Here is a 10,576-nt window from a genome sequence, read left to right on the forward strand (position 1 = left end):
ATCTCTCTCTCTCCCTCTCTCTCTCTCTCTCTCTCTCTCTCTCTATCTATCTCTCTCTCTCTCTGTGTGTGTGTATCATGTTATCATGGATGTGTGTGTCGTATGTTGTTGATTCAAGTCTTTTCTTCACTAGACTTTGAATACAAATCTTTCTAGATCTATAGGCTAATATTATTGTGTTTCTGGATCGGATAGCAGTTATTTCTCACGTCTCACGTTCTAATAAATAAATAATAAAGGCACAAAATTATGGTGGTTTGCGCATTTTTAGGGGTAACGTTAGGGGAAGGGTTAGGGGTTGGGTCTCTTCTTTTTAGTGTTTGGGAACCTAGTGTTTGTTGAGGGTGTTATGGGTGTGGGGGTTGGGTTAGGGTAAGGTCTCTTCTTTATTACAAGTGTTTGTTTAGGTTGTCGCTTGAAACGGAAGTCTAATTATTCCTATTATTATGAGACAGTGCATGGGACGGGGATGGGAGGGGGGGATTTCAATAATTTTTGTATCACATGTCACATGATGTTATATTATAAAACATTGTACTGACATTCGGACCTGCGAGATCACACACACGCACACAAACACACACACACACACACACACACACACACACACACACACACACACACACACACACTCACAGCGCCAGGCCTAAAACCTTTTACTTTAACACACACTTCTAAATCCCGCTCCCAGAAATCTAGATAATGCCGAGGGAGATGTGGTAATACAAGACAACTCAAAGTATGCACAATTTTTCGTCGGTCATCCGTTAAATTTTACTAAACCCAGTATTCTTACTTTATTCACTTGCAATTTCTTCATTTGCGGTATTGTTTGCGAGTACTCAAGGAATACTTTGTCAAAATTCAAATTCTAAATGCTAAAAAAGCAAAAAAAATACATAATGTAGGGATATTAGTTAAAAGAATGAAGCAGCTTTCTTTCCCCTTGTCTGTAAAATACTGCTTCCTGGGCCAAGTACATTTTAACAGCTTGCCGACGATTTTCAGCTTGCCGATGATTTACCCCAGCTGAAAACACTCCTCTCACCTTGCCCGCTTGTTGCAGCTGAGACCTGTCCTTCTTGGCTGCCCCCGCTATAGCCCGGCCCTGCACCAGCCCGCTAATGATCATAAGAGGCAGGAAGGAGACGACCACAAGAGCCAGCTTCCAGCCAAAGACAAACGCGATGGTCAGCGAACAGCCCAGAACGGAGATCGCCTCTAGAACCTGTCCAATTTTAGAGCCAGTAGCCTAGGGGGAAAAGATACCACCATGTTTTATATATATGACAATATACGTCGCGGCACAAATATATGAAGATTCAAAAAGGTTCATGGTTATGTTGCTATCTTTTTGTACCTTAAAAGAGTGCCTTGCAGCAAATTGAAAGGAAGCAAAAAGCCAAGGACTATATTATTATTATGTAAGGCAATCAACGAAGCATGGGTTTCGAGATATTATCTATCTCCAAAAAGACAGAGCCATGGGAACTCTTCAAACAAACCAAGCTTAATAAAATGCGGGACTGAGATTTCAGATAAGTAAACAGCCGTAATAAGTTGCCTTGTAATTTAATGCCCTTGAAATGGGTGTACAGTTCTGGTGATCTTACAGTAGATTCAGAGAACACTGAATATATCATAAGTTCAACTTTTCAAGACACCTTTACTTCACAAAGCAGGAAAGTCATACAGTCAAAGATACAAAAAACATTCAAGGGAGGAAATTCAGAAAAGAACGAGAATTAAGAGTTGAAAAACGGCGAATCAACTGTCACAAAATAATAATAACAAAGCAAGACCTATCTAGACGTCATTTGACAACACATTTTCCGTACGCCAAGTTCGTGGTTCAACAAACGCCACAAAGCTCAAAGAAATCAAAAGTTTGGAAAGGTTCAAAAGCACATTTTTTAAATCATGAAAAAGTATAATAAATGCATATAAAGCATACCCCTTGCACCATGCTTGCGTCAGCTGAGAGTTTAGAAGCTATGGCTCCGACTTGGTTGTGTGGTTGATCAAAGAACTCCATATCCTAGAACAAAATAGAATGTAACACATTGTTAGAAATGTTAGATAACATAAACATTGTCTCCTCATCAAGAGGTGTGGCGTGAAGACAAAGTTGTTGTTTTTTAAGTTTTCGTAACGTTTTACGGCACTTGCAACACAATAAGGTCATATAAGTGCCGAAGATTTGATGTGTTACAAGAGAGTAGCAAACACAAAAAAGGAGGGGAGATAAAGACGGCAGAAAGGAAAGAAGAAGCAAACCACACCAGAGCACCTGCCAACCACCCACCAGCGTGCTGTCTAATAGAGAAATGTTCGTATGATATCGTACGGGTTAACCGTCTTTTTCAACACAGAAAGGTTATTTCCTCGTAAGAGACTGGACCGCCAAAATATAATGTCAATCTCCGACAGAATCGAGCCAAATATTCTGACAGAATTCTCCAAACAACCCAAGTTCATAATAAATGCAGCATTTAGGGATTCGTGACAAGGTCATCTGAACCATGACCAAATAAAATACAAATCAAATGCCACGCCTGAGAAATATTTCGTTGGCAACCTGTTGACAGGTACTGAGCCCAGAAAGCAATATTCTACTTTAGAGGATAATACGGTTTCATTCTATAAACAGTTGTACATTATGGGGTTGTTGGTTGTTGTTGGATTTTTGTTTTTTGGTTTTTTTTGCATTTTCCAACAACTAGCACTAGAATTTCAACAAAATAGTTCTTGAGCACATGCAAACGTTGCCACAGATTAAGAACCTACAATTTTTATAAAAAATTAAATTCAGAATTTTGGGCTTAGTACATTTCAGCAGCTGGCCGGCGATTACTTGTGGGAGCAGTAATTAGTTTTGGCATCACGATGGTTTACTAAGTTGCTTCCCCTCTTACAGAGAACAATGTTGTTACGACCTACCAACTCCTCCTGTATCCTGACTAGTTTTGTAAACAAACTATCAAGACATTATAGGCGTATGTTAATAGGTCTGCTTTAGAGTACGTGGGTAAAGGGGGGGGGGGAAAACAAGAAAGAGGCAGAGGAGGAAAGAGAAAGGAAGTGAGGGGGGAGACAGAGATAGGAAGAAAGGTGATGGGATGATGATGATGATGATGATGATGATGATGATGATGATGATGATGATGATGAAGAAGAAGACCTCGAACATTTTAAAACATCTGATACAATCTATATATTCAAGACTCCGGTATATTTTCTGCTGAAAAAAAACGATGATTATGATGATGATGGTGGTGGTAATATTCTTGAACTACCTGTATTCAGTATACAAACATAAATTAAAAAGAAAAAAATCAAGTCCTCAAAATGCCGCCTTCAACTGAACACATGTTAAAAATTAAATTCCATTATAACAATAGTAGAACAGGCTCCAAAAGACGTCGTCATTTAAATACAATGCCCTCTTTTTGGCACGAATTTACGATATTTCGTTTTGATTAATATTGAAAGTTGAAAATCAGCATAAATGTACATAAAAGCAAATCGGCATGATAATGCTCACTGGGTGCTTGAAAAAAAAATAGACATACAGACAGAAACAAAATAGGGATATTCAAAGAAACAGGAGCTACAAGTGTCGCCTTTCTAACAGCCGCCAACAGATTTCGTAACGACTCAGGGACGACATATTACATATACATGCATTATATTTTGGTATCTATAGGCACCCTCACCTGATTTACGATTGAAGCAAATGTCAGTCTTCGTAGCCTGGCAGTGAGAATGGCACCCGATTTGCTGAAGGAGTAACCCTGGAAAAGATTTTGGCTCATAAATTATACTACCTAACGAGGGTCAAAGCTACCGAAAGTTTTCCAATGTACTCAAAAATGTCACTGGGAAATGCAGATTGTCTCATTTTCAAAATAAAAATTGGATCTAAATTTACAACTTGCTTAAGTTTTGAAGAGCACCCGATGTGAGAACTAAAAAGGAATTTCCCAGAAGTGACGAGACAAATTTATTTAGACTGCCTTCGGATCCAAGGTGCGGACGCTTTATTTTTTTCGTCCACCTTGCAATCAACAGCACTGCTCTACATTCGCGTCTGCGCGAAGGCTTTATATTTTAATGCACTCGATTAGGGGAGAGAAACGATTTCAGCCATGGCATCCTTCGTTGTGGTCGTTGTGTCACCATTATGTCACATCCCCGTCGTCACAAGCCCCCCCCCCCCCCTTCCCTCCTTTCCCCTCTCTGCTTCTTTGTATCTCAAGCTCCGCTCTCTCTCTCTCTCTCTCTCTCTCTCTCTCTCTCTCTCTCTCTCTCTCTCTCTCTCTCTCTCTCTCTCTCTCTCTCTCTCTTTCTCTATCTCTTTCTCTCTCTCTTTATTTATTTACATCTCATTCTCCATCTATTTCACCTTCACTCTCCCCCTCTCTCTCCTTTTCTATCTAATAGATAGCATTTGTATAGCGAAAATCCACGCTCAACAGCAAGGTCTATGCGCTTCACAACCTATACTATTACCCCAGTAGACCTGAGAGCATTCTGAAACAAACTCAACTTCCTGGGAAACATACAGTTCAAGCAGCCATTTATAGGCGATAAAACACGATCTATCTATCTATCTATCTATCTATCTATCTATCTATCTATCTATCTATCTATCTATCTATCTATCTATCTATCTATCAGAGGCGAAGCGTCTATATAATCAAATAATCACTGCTTCCCTTCTTAATTTTGAAACAATGTCGCAGTCAAATTCACCCATAAACGTAAACTTCATAAATTAAATGTAAAAAGACGTTCATAATCAACAATGAACAGTATGCCTAACATTCTAAACGGTTTCATTGCCACAGAAATAGCCTGTTCATCCCTCTTGGGCCACTCCATAAGCAGTCACAAGCTTTGATTAAGTAAGCTTAAAGTGAGACTGAAGAGTCTACCAACAGAATTGAAGGGAACATGTGCATGGCAGTCAAAACTGTTTCATTGCCACATATACCCTGTTCACCCCTTTCGGGCCACAGTTATAATCAGTCTCAAGCACTGATTAGTTAAGCTAACTATTACACTGGTCGAGTCTACCTCACAGATGTAAGGGGAACTAACTCCTAATAATCTCTCGACTGCTTCGAGTGCTTGTTTTTTTTCCTCGACTTTTTACTGCCCTATAATCAGATCGTGACCTCGATTATGACACAGGCTCGTGGCCGCGAAAGGCTAGACAAAAAACAGCCAAATGTGAAATTTAAAAAATGATAATTGTCATGTTCTACCAAAGAGTTAGAGACTCCCTGGTAGATCTATAACAATTAGATCTAGTACTGACATCTCTGCTTCTTTGCTTTGTGTTTGTGTATTCACATCTAAAGTTAAATTTAATTTTAATTGGAATTGATATTTAATTAGATACTTTCCCGATTATTTTGGCGGTTGAACATACAATAACGAATTCCGGATTTGTTTTCATTCACAACTCTTGAGTCGCCGCCTCGAGCAAGGTTCTTGTGTGATATCCCCAGGCCATATCTGGTCCAGTTTCACTTTGATTACCCTGTCTAACAAGTCAGCCTTCGCCCCTGCTATCTGTCTATCTATCTATCTATCTATCTATCTATCTATCTATCTATCTATCTATCTATCTATCTATCTATCTATCTATCTATCTATCTATCTATCTACGTGCACATACGTTTATATGTACATGTATTATGTCCATCAGTCCGTTTCTTTCTTCTTTTTTTTTTGGTCTAAAAAGTTTACAGGGACATCCGAGATTGCTCCGTGATAATCTATACCTTAACAAAAATTCCCCAGTGAGATTTAAAGAAACCTCTTCCCTTCATCGCCCTGAACAAGAATACAGTAGCTATGATAATGATGTTATTTCTGTGCTCTCACCTGAAACATGCGGGATATAGCGCTGATAATGGCGATCCCTATAATCGAAGCCCCTAAGATGTGGACATGGTTCATCTGTTCCGTCTCGTCTTCCACAGAAAACGTCTGTCGATGCAAAGATAGTGATCACATGAGATTCAAACGCTGTGCGAATTTTAGGTTTTTCCTTACGGATAGGTATAACTCATTCCTGGCCTTTTTTAAGATTCTCAATGTGTGTTCACGAAAAAAACAACTACTACTTTAACAAATATTGACCAACAAGTAAGCGCCATACCTAAAATCAGGCGTTAGCCTTGTCTATTCAAGTATCCTAGGAACTGCATCAATTGTCTCTTCCTGATTTGTTTTAGTTGGGTTTTGTTAGTAGTAACAGTCCCACGCTGTCTTCCTTCAATACTACCTCTTTTCAATTAATTTCTTTCCATGAAATTTTCAACAGTCTCCTAAGAAACCACGTTTTGGTAGCCTCTAGTTTATTATCGCAATCTTTAGAAACCGGCGTCTGTGGTACACACTTTGACACTTCGCTGTCGCACTCTAGAGACCCGAGTTCTATTCTCGAGTGGGGATAATTTTGTTATCGAGTACATCTGTCTTTTTGCAAGTCTGCTGTATCCCTTTTAGTCTGGACTGGCCCTGGTAGTCATGGTCGAAAGCCTGAAACCTAAACAATATAAATTGTGTCGATGGGAGCGCAAAACATTTTTTTAAAGAAAAAAAATTGAGAGTAACAGTCCAGCACGTTTCAAGAAATCAAAAAAGGTCAGGGGCAAGAGGGGGGGGGGAGCGGTAAACTCTTACCTTGATGAACTCACTGATCACGAAAGAGAAGCATGGATGGACAGCTCCCGTGACGAGCGAGCTGAAACTGCCAATCAGGATGAGATGCCATTCCGTAGAGTTGTAGTGGAACACCTGGGCTATCGTTACCGGCTCTGCCTCTGGTTCTTCTTTCTGGAAGGGGGGTATGATAATATTATATTTTTTATGTACGGAATGGATTCTGAGAACAGGAAAAAATATCTAGAGGAAGACCAGAAAGAAGCTGGCAGAGTGACATTAAAGAGCAGATAGGTACAACCTGGACACAGAAAATAGCTGATAAAAACAGAGTGGGTGTCGTTATTGGAGGGCTAAATGCTGCAGTGGACAAACAACGCCCGGAAAAGAAGAAAGAAAAAAAGAAAGAAAGAAAGATTGAAAGAAAAAGAGAAGGAAAGAAAGATGTGTTTCCTTTGAATATTTCATCTGTGTTGTTTGTCACGGTGCAAATTTTTATCGCCATGTTCTGCAAGGTACGAATTTTACAGATCAGCAGTTTCAAGGGGGGGGGGGGGGGAGGGGGGCTAGGCGTGGTATGGTAATATAATTTATTTTTATTATCTTTTCTTTTACTTTTTCATCTGTGTGTCACAGTATGGTGCGTATTTAACGAATTGTTCAGAACGTGTAAGTTTTTCAGGGGTACGGGGAGGGTATAATGATTTTATTTCTTTTTTTTATCTTCTCTTTGACTTTTTCATTTGCGTTGAAAGGAAAAGTATGGTGTAGCTTTAAAAGGTTCAAGTTCATCTCCAATAGAACTGTGCCAGATGGGTGGACACTGCCCAATAACTCAAGAATGCCTCTCTAACGATTCAAACCCGCTGCGTCCGTGCCGCAACTCATCAATACAATGATAATTATTGTGCTAACAGTGAACCGACGTGTTTGAAATCTAAAAAAACTTAAAGGCGTAGATTCTCTCTCTCTCTCTCTCTCTCTCTCTCTCTCTCTCTCTCTCTCTCTCTCTCTCTCTCTCTCTCTCTCTCTCTCTCTCTCTTTCCCTCCCTCCAAGAAACTACCCATGACGAAAATAGAAAGGGATTTATGAGCTATTCTTCCTTCGAAAAGAAAGAAAATTCCAAAAAGCTATGGGTGCGCTACGCTAGCTCAGTTAGCGTCATACTGGACTAGGCGACATAGCAGATGGTCTTGGTTCGAATCCCAGACTGGGGGTTCTTGAACTCGGGTCGTTTTTGTCGAGTTTTCATGATTTCAGCCCATTTATCTCGGTCAGATCGGAGATGGACGTTAAATTCGAAGGTGCCGTCTCTTGTATAACCTAATATTTTTATAGGGTTGTTACACCCATACATTTACCAAAGAGCAGCTGCTGTAGTATTGTTCTAAAACCCTGACCTGTGAACCGGGTTTTCCTGGAGAAGAGATATCCGCCTTTGCCTTGCGCTTGCTGTCTCGGGCGACCAGACTGACTTGCTTCTGGAGACCTTTAGAAGAGCTGGACATCCTCTTGAAGGATGCACGGACAAGTTTGCCATCGATTATGTCTTCCTCCCAGTCATCTTCTTCTACAATCTCTACGTCAGCAATGTCTGGTAAGAGAATGATTTTATGGCCCTCTTGACGATGTTTCTTTTGTGTGCGTGTGTGTGTTTGGGGGGGGGGGGGGTCAGTTTTGACAACTTTTTAATTAGATCTACTTTCGATGCTCCCAAACATCAATAATTAACTTTGAAAACCCTCTTCTATCCCTTCTGCCAGCTCTATTAGCACAATAGGATCAAGCAATATCTTGTCAATCAGCCAGAAAGCGAGATATATGTAACAGGCTGTTATCTTAAAATTCTTGCTTTCGGGGTGTTTCCAGTAGCTATACATTAAGCCCCTTCAACACGGCATGCCGCACACTTAATCTGTTCTTCATCTCCTTGACATCAGTATGCGAGTTGTACATGAAGATTTCTTGTCTGCCTCAGAAACCTTACCGCCAAAGCAACAGTTAAGATGAGTTGTTAACTTATAGTGAACATATTAAACCACTGGTTAAGCAGATTTGTGTGTGACGTCAGGAGGAAGGCTTTGCGCTAATACGTTTTAAACGACAAACATTTTTCTTTTTAAAACATGAGTTGTAGGGGTTTTGATTGTAAATTTTCCTTTTCCTATCAACATGAAAAGCTACATCGAGCCAATCCTATTATACGGGTGCGAAGCATGGAAAAAACAATTGTTGCGGCAGAGTTGTGGTTCATGAGACGCATGCTACGTATCCCATGGACAGCTAGAAAAACAAATGAAGAAGTCCTGGTTGAAGCAAATTATAGAAAACAACTTATCACGAATATAAGAAAACGACAGGCAAATTTTTTCGGACACACAATGCGGAAAGAAGCATTAGAGAACATTGTAACAACAGGAAAGTTTGATGGAAAGAGAGGTAGAGGCAGACAGAGGGAAAAGATACTGGACAAGATGACAACATGGCTGAGAGCAGCAAGAACAACAGACACCACTGCTGCTTCGAAAGACAGATGGAAGTGGAGGTCCATGATCGCCCACGCCAGTCGGCAAGGCACCGGATGATGATGATCAACATTCATAATATTTCTGCCAACTTGAAAGACACCTCAGAAACCATTATGCTGGTTAATGTGTTGAGAGGATGAGAACAGAAATATGGGCAAACGTCACTTGTCTTCAACGTATCGTTAATGTATTTGTCAGACAGCATGAAAAGAAGAATATACCTTGCAACATGCTAGACAACATTACATGTGAAAAAAAGAAAAGGTCAACCCCACTCACTCAGCAAACATATCCAAACAGGAGTTGAAGGTCACGAAAGTATTTGTAACTGAAATACCAACACTCAAAAAGAATTCTACCTGCCTCTTATTGACAGTCTCGCACTTACAGGGTGCGATACTGTTTAGAACAAGAACATTCAAGGAAGAACTATGAGGATCATGCAACAAAACAACACTTAGTGTCCTATTGAGTGTAGATCAATCAATGTTTGACGACGTTCGAGAGGATTAGAATTAATATACAAGTATGAGTGTCTCGAAAAAGTGCTCGCAGCCAGTTTTTGGCGTTTCAATATCACACGTGTGTATACACATTGTCTGAAGTCATTTAAGTTTAAACTGAGTTGACTTCGCCAAGTCTTTTCACAAATCAACAGTGTGACATTTACGGAGCTTTTCACCCTAGATCTTTTCCCAGATACCCCAAAGCATCACATACGATAGTCCAGCCCATCTAAAAATACTATCAAGTAGTTTACAGGACCAGTTGTCGCTAAATAGGACAATTATGCATTCTCAAATCAATATTGAGTTTGATGAAGGCTCCTAGTGGTAGAGAAAAAAGATGTAAAATCAGACAGGTGAATAGTTACAGATAAAAAGGTACATGTATGGTCGGCGTTAAAGAAAAGTCTATTGTTAGGGAATTAGAAGCTACATGTTTAGTTTGAATGCTATCAGAACAATATAAAACTAGAGAGGAGCATTAGTACAAGAAGTTGCTGTACGTGGAAAAATAAACAGTGCGAGTTACATACATGTGTTTTTACTACACTTATGAACATTACCAAGATTCGATTCTTTCTCGATGTTTGCCTGTTGAAATCAAAACAAAAGCACACGTCAGTGTGTAATCATGTTAGCTGTGCCTAAAATACCGGCCCACATTATAGGTGGTTCTGGTCTTCAAATAGATTCAGTTCAAACATAAGGAATATTGTGTTACGTAAAAGAACATTTCATTCTTTTTGGTGGGCCTGCATGCTTTACAAATACATGTATTCGCACATTCGATCCCCCTCAGTTTCAATATATCCTCATCCTAACTCTCTCCCTTGAAAAAAACCCTCATGAAACGTGTGTAAATA

At 39.8% G+C, this 10,576-nt stretch overlaps 1 protein-coding gene across 1 annotated transcript in view; it reads right to left on the reverse strand.

Annotated features, from left to right (window-relative positions):
• The window catches only part of LOC101858209 (ATP-dependent translocase ABCB1), a gene marked incomplete in the record, with an annotated part of 52,603 nt that overhangs the window by 9,836 nt on the left and 32,191 nt on the right, over nucleotides 1–10,576 (reverse strand). The window contains 7 exon segments of the mRNA XM_013086635.2: nucleotides 1,049–1,252; nucleotides 1,955–2,038; nucleotides 3,717–3,794; nucleotides 5,896–6,000; nucleotides 6,700–6,852; nucleotides 8,080–8,273; nucleotides 10,277–10,304. Of these exon segments, the coding sequence (XP_012942089.1) occupies nucleotides 1,049–1,252; nucleotides 1,955–2,038; nucleotides 3,717–3,794; nucleotides 5,896–6,000; nucleotides 6,700–6,852; nucleotides 8,080–8,273; nucleotides 10,277–10,304 (846 nt within the window).

This window comes from Aplysia californica, unplaced genomic scaffold (genome assembly GCF_000002075.1).
Source record: "Aplysia californica isolate F4 #8 unplaced genomic scaffold, AplCal3.0 scaffold00487, whole genome shotgun sequence".
Lineage (NCBI taxonomy): Eukaryota > Metazoa > Mollusca > Gastropoda > Aplysiida > Aplysiidae > Aplysia > Aplysia californica.